Raw genomic sequence first — 20,733 nt, 5'->3', positions numbered from 1 at the left:
GAAAGGGTCAAAGCCTGAAGAATGAGCCCAGGGTTGGGGCCAAGCGTCCTCGAGGAGTACCCAGGAGAAGGGCTCTGCTCAGAAGCCGTCCTGTCCGGGGGCGCCTCCCCAGTCTCTGCAGTACCAGGCACGGCAGCCGTCACGGGACTTCCATCTGAGGTAGATGTGTTAGCATTTCCATCAAGGTATTTATTACTCAGTAGAGTACATTCATCGCTGGGCTTGGGCTGGTTCTCGTAATTGTATAAATTCTGAATGGGATATGAGGTAGCTGGTTGTACAGGTATTTCCTGCTTATAGTAATTCAGATGGTTTCCTTGGCAAAAGTCTCTGTTAGCTAAATCGTAACTGCCATTGGCAAGACTTTTATTGTAAGAAAGACCATTAATTGCTGTCAGATCTGTTGAAACTTCAATTTGGAGCTTACCAGGTGACTCGCTGAACAACGTTCTGCAGTTCACAGACATTTGGTCATGATTTTCTAGAGGGGAGGTTCTATTAGCACCTTGATGTGCAGCATTTTCAGGGACGACAATTGTGCTGTGCTTACAGTAATTCTCATTTTCAGCTGAAGAGGAGTTAGCAATTGAGATGAAAGATTTGCTGTCGATAGATTTTTTCCACCCGAAGTCTAAGTTAGGGTATCTGCAAAGACATTTTTTATAACTTTTCATCAGACCCTTCAAAGAGGCTAGTGCAATCTGAGTAAAAGTTAAATAAAGATCAGTATAAATATATTCCTACCTTAGAAGAGAAATAAAGTTCCAAGGCAGACATCAGCACTACTGGGAATTCTTCACAACATAAACCACACAGTGGGACACGGCTCCCAACCCCGCAGCTCTGGGGGGCGGAGCTCATGAAGCCTCGGGTCAGCCTAGCAGACCCAGGGCCACAGACTGCACGCACTGGGACTCCAGGCCAGCGGGGTGACTAGCTGGGGAATTTCGAGTAATTGACTCAATGTCTCTGTACCTTAGCCACCATCCCTGGAAGAGGAACCAATAATTCCTACCTCATAGGACTATCCTAAAGATGAAATCATCTAACATAAGCTATAGCGCTTAAACCAGTGTTTGACACGGTAGTAAGTGATCGGTACTATTTAACAAGTTCCTCAGTTCCTGAAGCAACTTGCTCTTGCCAACTGGATAAGCAAAATAAATCTGAGTCATTAAACCAGTAATTTCCTTAGAATGCAGGGACTTGACTAGTGAGAAGAGAACAACTGAAGACGCACACGGAGGCAACTGCTCTTTAACACATATTTGATTTATAAAAGAGGAAGAGCCTTAAAATGTCAGCCCTGGGACAAACAACTCTTTCCATTTTTACTTGAACTGCCACCACTGAAAAGGGAACCATTGGTTTTGACCTTAGGCTCTCCTCTCCCTTTGAGCATCAGCAAACGATGACTCAATATACCGATGTTCACTCAGGAGTCAAATGATGCAACTATTTCAGGTATTAAATAGATACCACATTTTCTTTCCAATCTTTTAAAAAATTATTCTACATAAAATTAAAATGTGAACCAAAGTCAGTGCTTTTTGCAAACGGGATTTCATGAGCCATGTTCTTTCTGACCCACAGCACAGGCATACCTAAAATCCACAGGAAGTGACCTGACTCCCACACCAGCATCGCTGGCCGTCTGGGCTCTGAGCTCCTCTGCAGTCAGAAGGCAGTGAAGGCGGTAAAGTATGCTCGGGAGACAAACGGCTTTTCTCCACAGTGATGCTGGAATTGGATGTATAGCACAGAGTTCTGGAACCAGTATCTGTGAGTGAGCAAAACATGTGGATGAGTGTAAATTGTGGAGAGGTAAATATAAAGCAAGCACACAAGAGAATAAAAATAAAACTTAAAAATCAATTTCACTGATGAATAAAGACAAAAATCAGAAACACTAGCAAAATCTTATTTTTAGAAATGTTTTAAAAACTAACCCTTTAAGGAAAACAGGATTTATCCTAGAATTTCATGACAGAATGGCTACCAGCGGACCAAGCATAAAGACCAAACCTCTCATGCTTACCAAAAAGACATTCATCGTGTTTGACAGAAACAACAAAATTCTGTAAAGCAACTACTGTTCAATAAAAAAAATTAATTAATTAAAAAAAAGACATTCAAATGAAGTCAATATGCCACACTAATTAAAGCAAAACAAAACCTAAGTGTTGGGCAACTTCCCAAAACTCCTAAGTCGCTCAGTTCACTTGGTGACATAAAACTCAAGCGCCTTCCAAAACACCAAGTCATGCCAGTGACAGTGGACGTGCTACCTGCTTATTCTGCAGGCTCTCCCACTTGGCTTTCCTCTTCTCAGCACTGCTCAGAGGGAGAGCTTTCCCCTTCTGATTCAAATGACGAGGTGTCAAAAGATTGAGTCTAGAAAAAATTCAAAATAATCTTATCAAAGACAAAAACAAGTGCACTCTGACAGCGGCTCTACGACTTCAGGGCAGCTCCCTGGAAGAGCTCATTCAGACTGCAGACCCCTGGACCAGGCTCTGGGCAACTGTGTGCCAAGGACCTCCTGAGCTCAGGTCTACATACAGGTGGGCCGCGGGGACCACAAGCCCCCCCACCTGCCTGCTGACCTGGGGAAGCTGGCACAGCTACAGCCCAAGTGCCGTCTCTGGAGTGCCTTACCGTGAAGACGTGTGGTCCACGTCCAGCAGCGGCTGGTTGAGATTGGTCAGGTCAAGGTTATACTTTGTTTTATAATACTCCGCAAACGTTTCATACTCAGGGGAAGGAAATTTACTCAGGGGGGTAAGATCAGTGTACACGTCAGCGACATAAAATCGATGAGGCTGATCAAAATTGCGGTATCTAAACAAGAAAAACAGTTCCAGTGACTTTATGGTTTAAATCAACTATTCTCAAAACACAAACTGTTTTGAATACAGAAATGCAAATTATGATTTTAAAGTAAGAGTTCAAAAGGTTAAAAATATATAACAACAATGACACTTCAACTCTAATACATTTCAAGTGAATTTAAGCCAAGAGAAACTATATTTACATCAAGTGAAAACCTGACTCTCCATTCTCTCCTATTCTAAATATCTCATCCTTATTCTAAATATCTATACTTTGATACCACATGAAAGCCAAATGGCTCCTTTTGTCATTGTTCAGTTGCTAAGTCATGTCTGATTCTTCACGACCCCATGAGGTACAGCACCTGTTCATCACTACCTCCCAGAATTTGCTCAGAATCATGTCCATTGACTGGGTGATGCTATCTAACCATCTCATATTCTGCCATTCCCTTCTCCTGTCGCCTTCAGTCTTTCCCAGCATCAGGCACTTTTCCAAAGAGTGTGCTCTTCACATCAAATGGCCAAAATATTGGAGCTTAAATGGCTCCTTTAAATATCTCTAATTTCATCAATATAAACAGTATAGAAAACTTTCAATATCCAAGCAACCAAGTAAATAGTTTATATATTACTAACGCTAAACACGAAAGATTCTTGCCCCACAAAACGTATGTTACTGCACCATTTCTGATATTGACAGGTTGCTGTTAACGAACATTTAAAACGTGGCACTGAGGTACAAAGTGAGAACAGAAAAAACAAAACAGAACAAAATCCAAAGACAACTGCAGCCAGTATTTTAATTCTTTAAAAAATGTGATATTTAATCTTAATGCTCCAAAACTTTATCCCCTAAATTTTTACCAAAAAGATGGCACTAGTGGTAAAGAACCTGCCTGCAAATGCAGGAGACATAAGAGACTCGGGTTCAATCCCTGGGTCTGCAAGAGTCCCTGGAAAAGGGCATGGCCACCCACTCCAGTATTCTTGCCTAGAGAATCCCACTGACAGAGGAGCCTGGCGGGCCATGGTCCACAGCGTCACAGAGCGTCAGACACGACCAACGTGACTTAGGGCACATACAGCAAAGCACTGTAATTAACTACTTTCATCCGCTTAATAACACCATGCCTTTCAACAACTTTAATAAACTATTATTTATAACCAAATTCTTTAAGACTGTGGGGATTAAAAGGATGGAGGTTTTACAAAGAAAGCCTATCAACATCATTTAGATGAGCTGAGCTTCACAAAGTAAAATCCTTTCACCAACCGCACTTCAGGCTTTGTTTTTATGTAAGTAAACTGGGCAGCACAGGCCTGCCACTGGGAGATACCTAAATTTTCTACTGGCCATGGCCATGCCAGGGTCACAGCCCACCACCTGCCCCACGTGCCCAGGGGGAATCTTCAAAAGCAAGTGTCACCTCCACTTTGATTTCCACTTAACACCTTACCTTGGAATGATAACTGCATCTTGGTAATCTTCTAATTTGAAAACAAAGGGAGTTTCTTTTGAATACTTTGTGCTGGGAATGCCTATGCGAGCTTCAGATTTCTCGATATCTTCCATGAATTTAAAGTCAATGTCCAAAGTGCTGGAGTCATTAACTTAGGGAAGAAAAAGATCTTTAAGCTTGTTAAAATGTAATAATACGGGTAAGACCCTCCGTCAAGCTCTACCTTCATTCCATGTGCCTAGTTCAGAGTTATCAGAGATTTCTGTACCATATTCAGTTAAGCTCATTGTTAAGCAACACTTTGGTTTTTTAGCTACTATACAGACAACGCTTTAGAGTCTGGGTCCTTCTTACCAACATTAAGAGGTAGAACGCAGTAGGCTGAGTCCGCGTCTGTGGGTTTAAATTCTAGTGCAGGTTTTTCAAGCCGAAGAATATGTGAGAATATATACTGGTGAAGCCTTGTGATCAACTCAAGCATCTGCAGAGATAACGTGAAGCCGGACTTCTTCAACTCAATAGATATGGTCACCTCTCCAGAGCGCGTGTACACAGGAAAGTGTGGGATCTTCAGAGAAAGAAAAATAAAGCCCAAGTTAGCCAAGATTTCAGTTCATTATAAACAGTTAACTTCAGAAGAGGAATGATGCTTTCTATCAGGGGAACAGGAGAGACACTTCCAAGTGTAAAATAGTGACCATTTTGAGGTAACAAAAGACAGTTACTTTTAAAGTCACTTTTCCTTTAAAAAAAAAAAAAAAAAGGCAGTTCAACATAAAAGGCCACTATGAAACGTCCACCTGAGGTATGGGCTTGGCTGTCAGTATTCCAAAGCATCTTGTGGTGTCCTCAGGGGGGTAGAGCTTCCGCCTTCTGAAGTTGAGCTCATCAGGTAAAGGTGTCGTCAGGACCATTCCGATCACGTACAGGTAACAGGGCTGACCGGGCCTGGGGTAGCTCTCCCTCAAACATTCTGGAATCTGGGAGTGGAAAGAAAAATGTAAGCAACAAGTGCCAGCGTATTCACCTCTTTTCCAGATGTTGGCAAGAAAACAAATTTATTTCCTGGCTTTACTAAAAGCTGATGAGAGGAAACTAAGACCCACGGCAGGAGACCTCCTCATTTACTTAACCTCACCGGAGAAGCATACAAAACCATCAAACACCGCAGGGTCTTTTAACACAATACTATTCATTTGATGTGGGCTTCCCTGGTGGCTTAATAGTAAAGAAACTGCCTACCAATGCAGGAGACATAGGTTCAATCTCGGGTTCAGAAAGATCCCCTGAAGAAGGAAATGGCTACCCACTCCAGTATTCTTGCCTGGGAAATCCCACGGACAGAGGAGCCTGGTGGGTTAAAGTCCATGGGTTGCAAAAGAGTTGGAATACAACTTAGCAACTAAACAGCAACATTTCATTTGATCTATTTCTTTTGACTAGAGAATAAAGGTTTTCTTCCCTGGGTTTCTGAGTCTTTACTCACTGTTGAATGTCAGAAAATAAAACTAGCCAAGTTTTTAAAAATCCTACATAATCCTGAAACTCGGATAACCTTTAGTAACACTGTCACATACCATTATCATCTTCCAGACTTTTCTGGAATAAATGTATACATTCCAGAATAAATGCACATAAATATATACACATACATATTTTTCATTACAAATGGAACCACAAAACAAATGTATCACTGATTTTTAGCTCCGGTTACTACAATGAGAATATCTTTCAGGGTCAATACAAGTCAGTACTATTTTTAATGGCTGCCTGATTAAAGAGTAAACTATGACTTAAACTAAACTAAGTTTCTAAACTTCTAATATTCATACAACCCCACCCAATAGTCTACAGTTTCCAAGGCTCAATAATATAAGTAATTACATCTATAGTTAAAAGGTGTGGAAATGCTGGCTAAGAGATATAGTTACTAGAGTATCAGACAGTACAGAATGCACCTATTAATTACACAGGATGCAAAGCAGTACTATGCTTCTCAAAACACTTATTAGTGGTAACATTTGTCACATGAAACTAGCCCAAGAACCTCTAGGGTAATGTTAGAATAGGAAAACTGGATATGAGAAAATAAGCAGTTCAGAAAATCGGATAACTTAATTCCTGATTTTTGAAAAAGTGACATGATTTTGAATCTTGAAAATGCTTAGCTGGGTGCAAACTTTTTTAAAAAAAAGTAAAAACTCAATAAAACTGCAAAAAAATAAATAAAAAGAATCATATTTAAGCTAAGATCAAAGTACATAGCAAATTTCTGCTTTTGTCTGGGGGTTTAGTAAGGTAAAAATATTGACTAATATTTTTAAAATAAGTACTCCAGCCCCGCATGGTTACAGCTAGACAGGACACGTGGGAAAAGCTGACTATGGCCCGTCAGGCCACACCTTGACTCCCGACAAGTTGCGGGCTCACCTGCCGTGCGCCCCTCACCCTGTACGGCACATGCCTGTTTTAGCACACATACCCTCGAGGTCTTAGTTCCCAGTGTAAGGCAGAGCGAGGACCTGGCCACTAAAGTGAATGAAACAAAGACTGTCTCTTTAAATGACATTAACTCATTCTGGATAGAATGTGATAAACACAAGAATCCTTTTGAGAAGAAAAACAAAAGCGATGTCTGAAGTGAGAAAGGGCACATGCTGTACATGTGACAGCGACGGGGCTGCTGTGAGCAGAGCTGTGAACGAGGCCGGGAGACAAGCTGAGACCCACGGGGTGGGCTGCACTGCACGGGTTTGGGAAGCCAAGCAAAGGAATCCGGGCCTGGTACAGCAAGCAACAGAAAGTCAGAAAGGCTAGGTTTGTATTTGGTTCTAACCAATACCTACTGCTTTTGGGTAGCACTGTCTTCGTTTTGTGGAACCTGGTCTTCCTGGAACACTGGTCTCTTCTTCATCGTGTAAATCCAGCTCTTCCTCATATTTAACAGTCTCCTTCCCAACTGGCATCAAATGGTCATCCAGTTCGCCTGAGAAATGTAAAGAGAAGGAACGTGATTTTGTAATAAAATGCTCAATCCTGATTCTGCCTAATTAATCAGTGGATCATCCAGAGCAGCTCTGTGCTGGGAAACAACTGGACAAATCACAAAAACTAAAGCATCTGTGCTTTTAACAACAGAAGAGTAATCACGTGTGATAACTGAAGGCAAAGTCGATTGCGAGGTTCATATATTCAGTATGATGAGGATTATAAATTCTGTTTTAAGACTCAAAAACAAAAACATGTAAACAGGAAAACAGTATCAGATCATCCTTTTATGAATGCCACGGGAAAACAAGTCCACCCATTTTTTAAAAAACTTTCATCTGTACATAAATATAGACTAATTTGAGAAACTGATACATTACAACACAAAACATAAATGTTCACGATTCAACAGTCAGAAGACCTTATTACATTTATATATTTAAAAGGAGTTAGAAATGAGAGCAAATACATTACAGCTGCTCAGCTGTGAAAAACAGAGCTCTTCCACCTTACAGGGTCTTCAAGTTACATCACACTTACATCTATCCTCCCCGAAGCACACCACCAGCAAGGCGTTCACAGCCCGCAAAACCCTGGAGACCCATAAAGCCCTTGAGGTGCTTTTGTTATACAATGTCTTTAACTTTATTTTTATTTACATGTGTTTTTCACACACTCTTACCAATTTTGTGCAGTTTTTCACAGCAAATGAGAGCCACGACTCTTTCAGCCAACCGAATACAGCTCATTGGGGGACCCTGGAAGTTACAAAAAAAACATGTCCACAGTATATGCATGGAGCTGGAGTATCGGCGCGTAAAACACAGGTGAAACCTCTGCCCTAGTATCTTTAAAGCTGAAATTTACCAAAGTTCTTCATTGTGAAAAACATCAGCCAGTTTTAAAAGATACTATTGTCTATATTTGAAAGCCATCTTTCAAAATCCTGCCCAGTAAAACCTACACCAGTTATCATAAAGAGGTTACAATCTTGATGAATTTAAATTTCAGTAAGAATTTAATATATCAGCATTGAGACCAAGGACAGCAATTGTATAAAGGTATATTTTTCCAATCAACAACAAAATCACTAGAACAGCCCAAATGTATTTAATGAATTCTGTGTCACTGTAAGGATCTAAAGCCACAAGGGAATGATGCCGCCAGAAATGTTCAGAGTAAAAGACTTTAGAGGAATCTTCAGAGGTCGTCTAGCCTAATTCAGAGAGTCTACAAATTACATATATATAGTCTATTGAAGACTCGAACACGTAGTTGACTACAAAAGAGATTTTAAAATGTACTTTTTAAAGTAGATTTAAAGCCAAATTTACCTATAACTTGCACAGCCTTAGAGAAGCTGAAAACAAATCCATTAACGACATTAACTTTAAGGCACAATCATTTCTTTTTCTAAACTTACAACAATGGAGGCTCGAAGAGGTGAGTTAATTGGCAGATAAAGAGTTGAATAAAATGTACCATCAGGCAACTCTCGGGTTCTACATTTAGGAGCCAGATGAGTAAACGGATCACTTGGTAATCTAGCACAGTATCTGTGGGGGGGTAAAAAAAAAGAAATGGTAACACTGAGTCTACAACTAAGAAACAGAAGGAAAAAAACTGATATTCACATTCTACACTTTGATTTTTTATGTTCCTCTTTCCCTCTACTGGATAGGTATTTATATGCGTGGTTTCAGCATCACTGCTTCAAACTGTCAATAAGATGGACTAGTATGTTTATATATACATATATATATATAAAAAACTCTGAGATGACGTTTTATATCTGTGCTGTTCAACAGAGAAGCCACTGAGCTCTTGAACTGTGGCAAGGGCAGCTAATAAACTAAACTTTTTACTTTAATTTTCATTAAAATTGATACTTGAGCATCAACAGCCGTATAGGTCTAGAGCTATGACTGGACAGTGCAGAAAGTATTGTTCAGAATCCATTAAGGGAGCAAACCGCTGTTTGTTCCTTAGTGATCACCAACAATTGTGGGGGCCTGTGCAAGGCAGGCATCAGCAGTGGGCCCGGTGTTCACCCAAGGAGGGCAGGAAAACAACCGGGCCACCCCACAACAGCACGAGGAAGGCAGGCAGGAAGCCGGCCCTGAGGGAGCTTAGCCCGAGCAGGGAGGGGGCCGGGACAGGAAGCCAACCTGGCGGGGAAGAGGATGCATACAAGGAGGGCAGTGGAATGGGTCGCGATGCTGCAAGGCCAGGACCTGCAAAACGAGGGCTCCTGAACACGGGGGCAGCCCCTGGAGGAGGGAGACCGCTACGTATGGGGAGCCTAAACAGTAATTTATCTGACGACAAGGGGAATTGAGATTTCTCACTATTAAACAAGACAGCCAGGGAGAAAGATGGAAAAGGGGACAGCAAGAACAAACCCTCTGGAGTCACAGTCAAACTGGAGCTAACCACAGACAGGCAGTCAGATACAGGTGTAACACACGTGAAAAGGCACGGACGTATTTTCTAGCTCCATTTGCCAAACAGCCCGGCAGCAATAATACTCCAGAGGCAATGAACATACCTCGGTTTCTAAACACAACTCATCCTCCACTAAAAGGAGCCAGGACCTTCTGGAGAAATAGCCAATATCTAGCCTGAGGGCAGGGAAACTGTGAGTCTAGAACATCTTGTGTGCCTTAAAATACAGAAATGTCCAAAGAATAACGGTGATGTGTTAAAAAGACACTGAAGTTACACCGAAAGGGTCTTCATCAGCCAAATTTTACACAATTTTCACATCAAAATAAACAAGAAACGAGAGTAAAAGACTAAAAATGACTGAGCCAAACAGGAGTCCATTAGTTCACACTGGATAAAAAAAATAAAAGGAACAAATAAACAGAGAAAAGAGAAAGCTCTTTCTCATGGCAAAATGACAACTAATAAATGCAGAAAGAATTAGGGAGTCAGAGAATCCCCATTTGGAAGACATCACAGAAATAATCGATCTAGGCAAGAAATATCAATGGGTGAAAACTGAGGAGAGGGATGAATTTTATATAATCTCAGAATGTCTCCCCATGAAATACTCATGAATTACGGAGGGGGAAAAGGCAACTGTGCAGGAGAGAAAGCTGGCCGACCTCACGCAAGTGACGACAATCGCCGCCGTCACCAGAGGACAAACCGACACAGAGTGACCCGGTCGAATGCAAGGAACCGAGCATCGCTTCGCTGACGTGCTGGCCAAAAACGCGCACCGGGGTCCAGGCATGAGAAAATACCAAATGAACCCACACTGAGGGGCAGACGACACAGTGACTGGCCTGCCATCCTGTAAACGTTCAAGGTCATTCAAGCCCAAGAAGGACTGAAGAAAGCTGCCAGGATGAATCAGACCAGACAGACGAGGAAAACAAGCACGCTCCATGGCCCTGCGCTGGACCCTTTCCCTTCAGAGAACATTCTTGGGAAACCTGAGTGGATCTTCTCTGGGTATTCTTTGCAGTATTCTTGGAACATTTTAAAGCATCCTTGCAATATTTTAAAGTTTAAAACTGTTCCCAAATAAAAAGTTAAAAAGAAACGCTTACATTTTCTGCTCCTCGATTTTGCCTCTGCATGAAATTTATACTGATATGTAATCTAGCTATGCATCTGCTTTCCTTAGTTCTTAAAAATGTTATCACCAAATCAGGACAAAGTACGGATAAAATGGCATATACTTAAAAAAAAAAAAGTTAATGCATCAAGTCTCCCATTTCTGCTAAAGGAAAATTCAATGGCCACCAACGCTTGACACAAAACAAGTTTTAAGATTTAGAAAAGAACAGTGAGCATTGCAAAATTAATTTCAATCCAATTAAAAGATGTATGCATTCATTAGGTCGGCCTTAACAATGAGAAGGGAAACATTTATTTCTGCACAATACTAGAAATATTTATTTCTGCACAATACTAGTTTTGCATTCTGACCAAAAAAAACAAGGAACAGAAAAAAGCAACTTCTTTTTCTGTCACTGAGGCATCACAGGCCATAAACGGAGAGATTGGTTATTGCTTGCAGATGGTGAACAACACAATACTTATAGAGTCAGACCGAAATCTCACGGTTCTCACAGGTTGGCTACCACGTAGCCTGCGGCCGTACCTGTTGACGTGCCCAATGGCCGTGTTGATCGTGACGCGGGGACCATCCTCAGGCCTCAGCACATACGGTGGGAAAACATCGTCGTCATCCACCACGGGCTCCGTGTCGGCCTCCCCGGTATCAACCGACTTGGAACATTTGTTTCGCAAGATCTGAGCAGTTTCAGAACAGAATTTATGAGAACAAATGCCTTTCCTGCCACTGTCTGTCTGCCTCTGAACCTAAGAAAAAGCTCTCTTGACATGAAATATCTCTCTCTCCTAAACACATACCTCAATACTCCAGAGCCACCTGCTGCAGACAGTTTTTCCCAATGCATCCTTCCCAGCTCCAGCCATATGGAGACGTTCCCATACAGGGAACAAGACACTGAACTACACCGACCTACCAGCACACAAGCGATCACCAGTCTTACATGAGTATCTGGGCTGTGTCATCACTCTCAAACCAGTCTCCAACTCAGTCAACGAGGACGACACCGTCCACGTGAACAGTGTACTTCCTAATCTTCCCCAGTAACCTATATGACCATTTTCACTGCCATTTTATTGTAAAATACTGCTGGCTCTGTGCAATTACTCTCAACTGTCTAATAATCTACCCACTGCACACCTCTGTTGAGACTAATCTCTGAAGATACAACTGTTTTTATTATTTCTATATGCACAGGAATAACTTACAGATAACATGTACATCTTACCTTTTCAATAGCTTTGTATGTTTTAAGGTCTTCTTCAAAACTCTTTATTTTATCTGTGTCTGCTAACATTACATAATTAGAGATGGGTGCCCTCGCTCTTCCCTTCGACTGAACGTAGGATCGATACTCTGTGGGCAGATCGAAACGAACCACCAAGTTGCATTTCGGTATGTCAACACCCTCCTCCACAATACTTGTTGCAATAAGCAGGTTGGTTTCATGTGCTCGAAATTTCCTAAGTACCTGAAAAAAATCCACCAAGAAAAGGAATTCTAACAAAGTTTCCAAAGAAAAGAGCACAGTGAAATGAAGGGACAACTGTCATTTGTGACAGTACTCTGAGCCCTCGTAATGCAGGCCAGGCTAAAAACAATGAGTATCACACAAAACTCCAGACGCCATGAACATCCGGACAAAGAAACTCTGATTCAAAGACATTTTCAGCTGAACATGACTTGAAAAAATCAAAATGCCTTTCTACTTTAGAGAAGCACCCATGGACAAATCACAGTCTTTTGGCTAAAGACACTGGCTTCTTTAATAACCACCAGAGTGACCAAATGAATTCACTTCTGAAATCCTGTGGATATTCTGTGCCTCCCTATGGGACCTATGTCTGTGCACCTATGCCAACGTCCCTCCAAAGATGTCAAAACTGTGTCACTAAAATCCCTAAATCACTTGGAATTAAAAACTACAAGCAAAGCATCACTTATTTTCCAACATCTTGGGACATACTTAATTTAAGGGATCAGAAATGATTTTTTTTTTAACTGAAAAGTTTTTTTCATACTAGATTTAAGGTAACATCATTTCCCAATTCAGCGTAAGTTAAATAAGAAATTAAGCTGGGTTTTAGACTGATCTGTCAAGACTCTGGCTACTGAACTCCCCAAACTCGGAGTATTATCAAAGAAAAATGACTTCAACATGAATGATTCTGCTTTTAACTTAAACAACAAATTTTACATAAAAAGTTTTTATTTGCAAGCCAGGAACACTATGTTAGGTTTTTATCATCTTTACAGTGCTATTTCCTATATCAAATCTTGAATAAAAAGCATGAAAAAAAATTAAACCAAAAATCTTTAAAATATATTGTTGTTTTTAAAATAGTCAACCAAGGTAGGACTTTGAATAGCAAACAAAACACATTCTAGGAAAAAGATTTCAGTTTGTTGCTTCAGAATCATAACAAGTCAGCAAGAGTTATATTTACACGAGCTGTCTTCTTCTATGAAACGTAGCTGTGTATCCTCAGCCCCATAAAGGAAAATAAAATGGCCGATGGCAATTAAGACACAAAATTGATTTGCCAGACAGGTATTCTAATTCTACACATGAGAATCATCGTTTGGCTACCTCAAGGGAAACGGTGAGTCTCTGTTTACAAGTACTCTATATCACCAAAAAAATGCAGAGGAACTATAGAGAAAGGGGGTTCCTATGGGCAGAGTTTATATATGTTCTGAAAACTGTTACTGTAAAATTATTTTCACTTAGCTTACCTCTTCCTGTTTTCTGAATTCCGCTTCCATCTGTTTGTTCCGAGGCTGATTCTTTCCGATGCCATGTCCAGTTATAAAATTGCTGCTGATGTAAGCCAGCTCTGGATCTTGTTTGCCAGCTTCCTTTATCAATCTAAGAAAATTATACACATTTGGAAGTTAAGCACTGCTGAGGGAAAAAAAAAATTAAACTTTTGTTTGTAGGGTCTCTCTTAAAGTGGAAACAGGAATTTTTTTGCCCACATACCTAACAAACCAGTCTTGGTATTTTCCCTCCTCTAGCTTAAAAAGAAATCACCGTCGCTCTTCTCTGTGTCAATCTGTGCACTAAATACTCAGAACACCAAAGACAGGGTTGATTTACACGACACGGGTGAACAAAATGGTCACAGTCCCTCAAACTTTCTAATTTGGCAGTAATGACCTTCACAGAAACGTGGCCTGGGAAGTGACAGCGCTCAGCAGAGAGAAACATGGACTGTCCATGTGTTCTGGCTTTAGGCCAAGCCCTATAATGAAAAAGCCACACACACTCTAAGCGCACGCACAACTTGCCGCAGTGGTCATGCCCGTCTCTATGACCAAGCTTTCCGAGAGTTAAGTACCAAACACCCCAAGGGAAACTTCACTCTCCTCTCTTTCCGTGTGGTAAGAGTCCTAGCTGCATGTGCAAAGAAAGAAGCATGTTATTTCTGTTCGATTTACCCCAGTGCCCTGTCCCCCTGGAAGGAGGGCTCCAGGGCAAGGAAAGCCTCCATCCACTGATAAGCATCTCCATTCCCAACACTTCATGGCCCTGCGAACGGCCACTGACCACAGTGCTGCATGAAAGGCCACTGAGCTTCAGCCCTGCAAGGCTGAGATAACTCCCCTCCCATCCGGGCAGGAGCTAGGATAGGCTCTTGAGCTCGTTCCCCTTCCTGCCTGCTCCTCTCTATCAACCCAGAAAGCTTGTCCCTGAAAGCGGGCCCTCGGCTACAAAATGAAAAAGAGCTACGGGACAGGCTCACGTTACATGGGTGCAGAAGGTTAACAGTTAGTGTTGCCATTACAGCTATTTTGGAAATATCCACATTGGAAAACTCAGCACACAGGATAAATGGTTCCACACCTGACCTAAGTGATCCCATATGGTTCCTCTGAAGTCATACAACGTAGCACAAATTCCTAATAGAAAATTGCATTTTTAAGTCAAACCATTCTTTTTTTTTTTTTAATAAGTACATGAAACAGACTAATATCAAAGCCCTGGGAAAAACCTTGAATGGCCATCTAGAATATCTTCCTGTCTCCAAATCAGTAAAACACTGGCATGCCTAGATTGGTTTGAGAGTCTGCTCTACAGTTCAAGTACCTAAAATGTTCAAAGTCAGAAAGTTTTTTAATATGTTCAAAGATTTGTTATTATGAACTTATGATGTCAGTAACAGAAAACAGTGTTACACGCAAACTGCATGCCCCAACATCTAAAATATGAAATCAATTACTGTAGAAATAATATGTACTTCCAAACTTTAGTTTATGTAAACAAGCAATTTGAACAAAACAGAGGTTTAAAAATGCGTTTCCAGTTACTCCTAATTAGGCAGAGAATGTATCTTAATTTGCCTAAAATAATAAATCTGGTAGACTTCAACTAGCTGAGAATTGGAAGCACCAAGAATACTTTTATTTCTCCTTAATAAGACTCTCATCAGGACTGCAGGGAACGGAAGAAACAATGAGCACATTCAAAGACAAAGTCCCTTGTAAGCAGCAATTAAATGCTACATACCTATGCTCACAATGTTTAAAAAGCAAACATTTCTTTATCAGATATGTGTAAGGAATCCCTAAAGACAAGCTATGGGCTTCTAGAAAAACAAACCTAGGTCTACTGCTGTCAGGGCACTTGTATTAATAAGGACTACACTATCTGCCCTGAGATCTCACGGTACCACAGAACTGCCAGGATAGAATCTCGTTCTTTTAATTTTACACTGAGTTTATGTGAGTTGTTCCAAAAGCAAGCTGTCTGATAAAGAATGCTGTTCTCTAGTGCAGCAAACACTCACTGCTGCTGCTGCTAAGTCGCTTCAGTCGTGTCCGACTCTGTGCGACCCCATAGACAGCAGCTCACTAGAGCTCCTCAAACAATCTCTAGCAAGGAAGTGATTTTTTTTTCCTGTTTTCAAATTCACCTGAAACCAGTATTTTTGTAAAATTCCATGAAAATTAACTACTAAGAAAACATAACTTAAAAAGTATTAAAATTCAATGGCCAACTGTATAATATTCAGCAGACATAAAAATGTGAGAGTTTATAAATACAATCATATTCAGCAGACATAACTTACTCTAAAAACTAAAAGAGCTGGTGCTTACCATCCACCTCTGTACCTTCCTCACCGTGGCCGGCACAGGCCCACCCTGTGTGTGCACACAGCCTCCCCGAGCACAATATCAGGCGGTAAGATTGCGGTGTTTGTATACAGTGTCTCTCACTAACGACTCAGTAAGAAAGGGAGGTATTATTATTATCTTATAGATGAAGATGTTGAGGCTCTAAAAAGTGAAATAACTTGCACAGAATATACACCTAAAAAGTGAGTGAAGATAAAAAGAACCAGGGCTCCTCGGAGAAATGGCTGATTCCATGGCTGAAGCATTCTTCTACCAGAGAGTCAGGCAGGGTTCAAAAATCAGAAGGATCGGGGCATGTCAAAAGGACATAGGCACTAACTTCAACAGCCCCCAGTGGCCCACGGTGGAATAACTTATACAGAAAACTAACCCAGCATCAGATCATAACCAAGGTATAAAATAAACAAACACAAGTCCACAGTGATAAAAGAACATGAGTCAACAAATACAAACAGATAAATAGGATAAAAGAGACATGTTTCCCTTACAGAAGAATTTCAGTAACACACACAGAGAAGCCCCTCTCCAGGCATGAAGCTGAATTCCTCTCTCCCCAAGATAAACCAGCTTCGGTGACCTGCTTCCAAAGAATAAAGTAAGAAATAAGAAAAATAATAACTTCACAGTGGAGGAAATGGGCAAGTGCAATCATAATCACGTGATGAAGTTTAACATTACCCACGATGGTCTGTGTCGAGACCACGAATCCCCCTAAGATAAAGCAACGAGAAGGGCACCTCATATCCGCAGCCTTCTTTCAAATGCTAAAACCCAGTCTAATCCTGAGAAAAACATCAAACAAATTCAAACTGAGGGGCAGTCCACAAAATACCTGTCCTCCTCACATCAAGGTCGTCAAAAACAAGGAAAGAATAAGAAGCCGTAAGAGACCAAAGGAGATTAGGGAAATAGAACTAAATGAACTCTGGTACACCTTGGATTAAAAAGAAGACATTAATGGGAAAACTGGGGAAATCCAATAGAGTCTATAAATTAGTTAATAGTACTACACCAATGTTAGTTTCTTGGTTGCAACAAACGTACCCTGATAAGGTAAGATGTTACTGACATAAGACATGGGGGAAACCCAGAATGGGTAAGGGTACTCAGTACATCTCTGCAACTTCTCTGTAAAGACAAAGCTACTGGGAAAAGAAAGGGGTGGAGGGATGGGGGATAGAGAGAAGACATCAACCCAGGTTTGTTCAATGCCAAAGTCACACAATACTCATAAATCACACAGTGAAAAGAGCTCTAGACTTGGAGAGTGGAAGTCACTTTCTGCCACTTGATCCTTGAGTTATTTCAGGAGGTCTGCGAAATGCCAGGCTGGATAAAGCACAAGCTGGAATCCAGACTGCTGGGAGAAATATCATCTATGATAGAGTAAAAACATCTATCTTCTTCCCTCATGGAGTGTTCTGAAATTTTAAAACTATATAAAAGTACCAGACATGAACAATGGACTGGTTCCAAACTGGGAAAGGAGTACATCAAGGCTCTATACTGTCACCCTGTTTATTTAACTTATATGCAGAGTACATCCGGAGAAGGCAATGGCACCCCACTCCAGTACTCTTGCCTGAAAAATCCCATGGCGGAGGAGCCTGGTAGGCTGCAGTCCATGGGGTCGCTAAGAGTCGGACACGACTGAGCGACTTCACTTTCACTTTTCACTTTCATCCATTGGAGAAGGAAATGGCAACCCACTCCAGTGTTCTTGCCTGGAGAATCCCAGGGACGGGGGAGCCTGGTGGGCTGCCATCTATGGGGTCGCACAGAGTCAGACACGACTGAAGTGACTTAGCAGCAGCAGCAGCAGCAAAGTACATCATGCGAAATGCCAGGCTGGATAAAGCACAAGCTGGAATCCAGATTGCTGGGAGAAATATCAATAACCTCAGATACGCAGATGACACAACCCTTATGGCAGAAAGCAAAGAGGAACTAAAGAGCCTCTTGATGAAAGTGAAAGAGGAGAGTGAAAAAGCTGGTTTAAAATTCAACATTCAAAAACTAAGACCATGGCATCTGGTCCCATCACTTCATGGCAAATAGATAGGGAAAAAAGGAAACAGTGACAGACTTTATTTTCTTGGGCTCCAGAATTACTGAAAATGGTGACTGCAGCCATGAAATTTAAAAGATGCTTGTTCCTTAGAAGAAAAGCTATGACCAACCTAGATAGCGCATTAAAAAGCAGAGACATCACTTTGCTGACAAGGTCTGTATAGTCAAAGCTGTGGTTTTTCCAGAAGTCATGTATATGCATGTGAGAGTTGGACCATAAAGAAAGCTGAGTGTCAAAGAACTGATGTTTTTGAACCACAATGTTGGAGAAGACTCTTGAGAGTCCCTTGGACTGCAAGGATATCAAACCTGTCAGGCCTAATGGAAATTAGCCCTGAATATTCATTGGAAGGACTGATGCTGAAGCTGAAACTCCAATACTCTGGCCACCTGATACAAAGAACTGACTCCCTGGAAAAGACCCTGATGCTGGGAAAGACTGAAGGCAGGACTAAGTGGATGACAGAGGATGAGATGGTTGGATGGCATCACCGACTCAATGGACATGAGTTTGAGCAAGCTCCGGGAGTTGGTGATGGACAGGGAGGCCTGGTGTGCTGCAGTCCATGGGGTTGCAAAGAGTCAGATACAACTGAGCAACTGAACTGACTGACTGATACAAAAGGTAAATTATAGACGATAAAGCCTTCAGTATATAAGGCAAAAGAAAAACTGTAAACCCAAGACTGTACACATACAACAGAAGTAGCTGTTTTTTATTTTTCTGATTAGGAGAGTAGAAAACCGCCCATGTATTACAATAGCTTCTACTCCCGTGAAACTGTTTGCTGAAGAGTGGTTTTTCCTCCCATTAAATTGATGGAAGGAAAGAATCTGGATTTCAGGAAGTTTTTCTAAGCTTATTAAAAAGCTTACTGGAACAAGACCTCTATTGTACATTTAATTAGCTGCCCATAAAGTAAACCCTCAAACCACTCCTGATTCATCATCCAACACTAAATTCCAGGCACACTTTATGAAAGTTGATCGCAATTAATCTGATCCTCAAAGTCAACAGGAAGTAACACTGATTTCTGATAAACCTTTTCAGGCTAATATTCCTTCAGTGAAAACTGGCACATCTCCATACTTACAAACACACGTACAAAAGAGGAAAAAAGGAAGAAAATGAACCCCCAGTCCTCTCCAAGCCCCAGAAAATGTACTTAATTCTTAACCCATCCTGTGTGGGGCAGGGAGTCCGTCTAGAACTCGGCTTAGAACTGTGCCAACATTAAACTTTTCTGACCCCAAAAATGCCTTTCCCCCATTCTAAAAAATAACCTGAGTAGTCGTGCACTCCCTGGACTGTCTCCTGGCAGTCTTCCCACTGTAAAGCTCTGGTTGTTAGCGTTCTGTGATACCCAAGGGCATGATGATTATACAAAGAAGTGGAAACGAGGAGGCAGAATATCAGGATTCTTGAATGGTCTCTGCCACTGACTGGCAATTTAACTCAGAGCAAATCACTTATCCTCTGGACGCTTTCCTCTTTTTTTTTTTTTTTTTTGCTTATAAGAGTAAGTGGGTTGGATTAGTCAGGGAAGTTCCTTTCCAATCTTAAACTTCTGATTTCAATGTAATTCACTACCTAAAATTATTTCACTTCATATCCATCATCAGGATCAGGCCCAATGACTAAGAAAACTTCCAGACTGAAAACCGCCAGATGACGACCCCAGAGTCCAATTTCTCGTTACTCAAGTACATTCTCAAGTCAGAAGCAGTTCTTTTTTTTTTTAAACCCCAAATTACCTCAGGAAACAAAGTTTAATTTCTCCTCAGAGATCAATACTTGCAGAAAAGGTTCTTAGGGATCAACTTTGGCCAATTAATAGATCTTGTAGAAACAAGTAGTTTGAAGTACTAAATAAGGACTCTTTTTGGCCCTTACAAATAATAGAGCAACCATCCACAAATCAAAAGAAATATGCATTAAGTGACCACGTGACACAAATTTGAAGTGAAGCTCCTTGGTTGGGTCTATATTCAGGAAAAATACACTTCTACTGAAGAAGGAGGTAGGGTGGAAATTTACAACCTAATTGGCATTCACTGCCACCTTTGCCAGTATTCTCTGAATTCCTCCCTAACATTTTTATTATCTTCTGATTCAGAAAATTTTAATATGTAGTCTATGAACTAATTCAAATTTCAAACCCAGCTGTTACATGCTTTTCACTGCAAATGTGCAAACTTGAATAGGCATTTGTTAAGAAAAAAAGCTAACACAGAAAAACTAGCCACAGCAATATCCTGATACAATTTATCCTAATATCACCTGAAGGAGAAAGCGTGGTGTGAAATGCTCAAAACCACGCCTAACACATCATGTGTGTGCACTCAGTCATGTCCCACTCTTTGCAACCCAGCGGACTGTAACCTGCCAGGCTTCTCTGTCCATGGGATTTCCCAGGCAAGAACACTGGAGTGGGCTGCCATTTCCTTCTCCACTAACACACCATGCTGCTGCTGCTGCTAAGTCGCTTCAGACTCTGTGCGACCCCATAGACGGCAGCCCACCAGGCTCCCCCGTCCCTGGGATTCTCCAGGCAAGAACACTGGAGTGGGCTGCCATTTCCTTCTCCAATGCATGAAAGTGAAAAGTCAAAGTGAAGTCGCTCAGTCGTGTCCTACCCTCAGCGACCCCATG

General features: G+C 41.3%; 1 protein-coding gene across 3 annotated transcripts in view; it reads right to left on the bottom strand.

Moving 5' to 3' along the window:
* DICER1 (dicer 1, ribonuclease type III) overlaps window positions 1–20,733 on the bottom strand; it is a 55,518-nt gene that overhangs the window by 17,545 nt on the left and 17,240 nt on the right. For all 3 annotated transcript variants that reach the window (XM_010851405.1, XM_010851404.1, XM_010851406.1), the window contains 13 exons: window positions 13,608–13,740; window positions 12,100–12,342; window positions 11,400–11,551; window positions 8,706–8,838; window positions 7,965–8,040; window positions 7,141–7,280; window positions 5,095–5,274; window positions 4,649–4,862; window positions 4,292–4,445; window positions 2,659–2,841; window positions 2,289–2,394; window positions 1,605–1,780; window positions 10–645 (listed from right to left, as the gene is read on the bottom strand). In XM_010851405.1, the coding sequence (XP_010849707.1) occupies window positions 10–645; window positions 1,605–1,780; window positions 2,289–2,394; window positions 2,659–2,841; window positions 4,292–4,445; window positions 4,649–4,862; window positions 5,095–5,274; window positions 7,141–7,280; window positions 7,965–8,040; window positions 8,706–8,838; window positions 11,400–11,551; window positions 12,100–12,342; window positions 13,608–13,740 (2,526 nt within the window). The remainder of the gene's footprint in view (window positions 1–9; window positions 646–1,604; window positions 1,781–2,288; window positions 2,395–2,658; window positions 2,842–4,291; window positions 4,446–4,648; window positions 4,863–5,094; window positions 5,275–7,140; window positions 7,281–7,964; window positions 8,041–8,705; window positions 8,839–11,399; window positions 11,552–12,099; window positions 12,343–13,607; window positions 13,741–20,733) is intronic.

Source organism: Bison bison, unplaced genomic scaffold (genome assembly GCF_000754665.1).
Source record: "Bison bison bison isolate TAMUID 2011002044 unplaced genomic scaffold, Bison_UMD1.0 scf7180017864302, whole genome shotgun sequence".
Lineage (NCBI taxonomy): Eukaryota > Metazoa > Chordata > Mammalia > Artiodactyla > Bovidae > Bison > Bison bison.
This window is presented reverse-complemented; position numbering and strand designations above follow the sequence as displayed.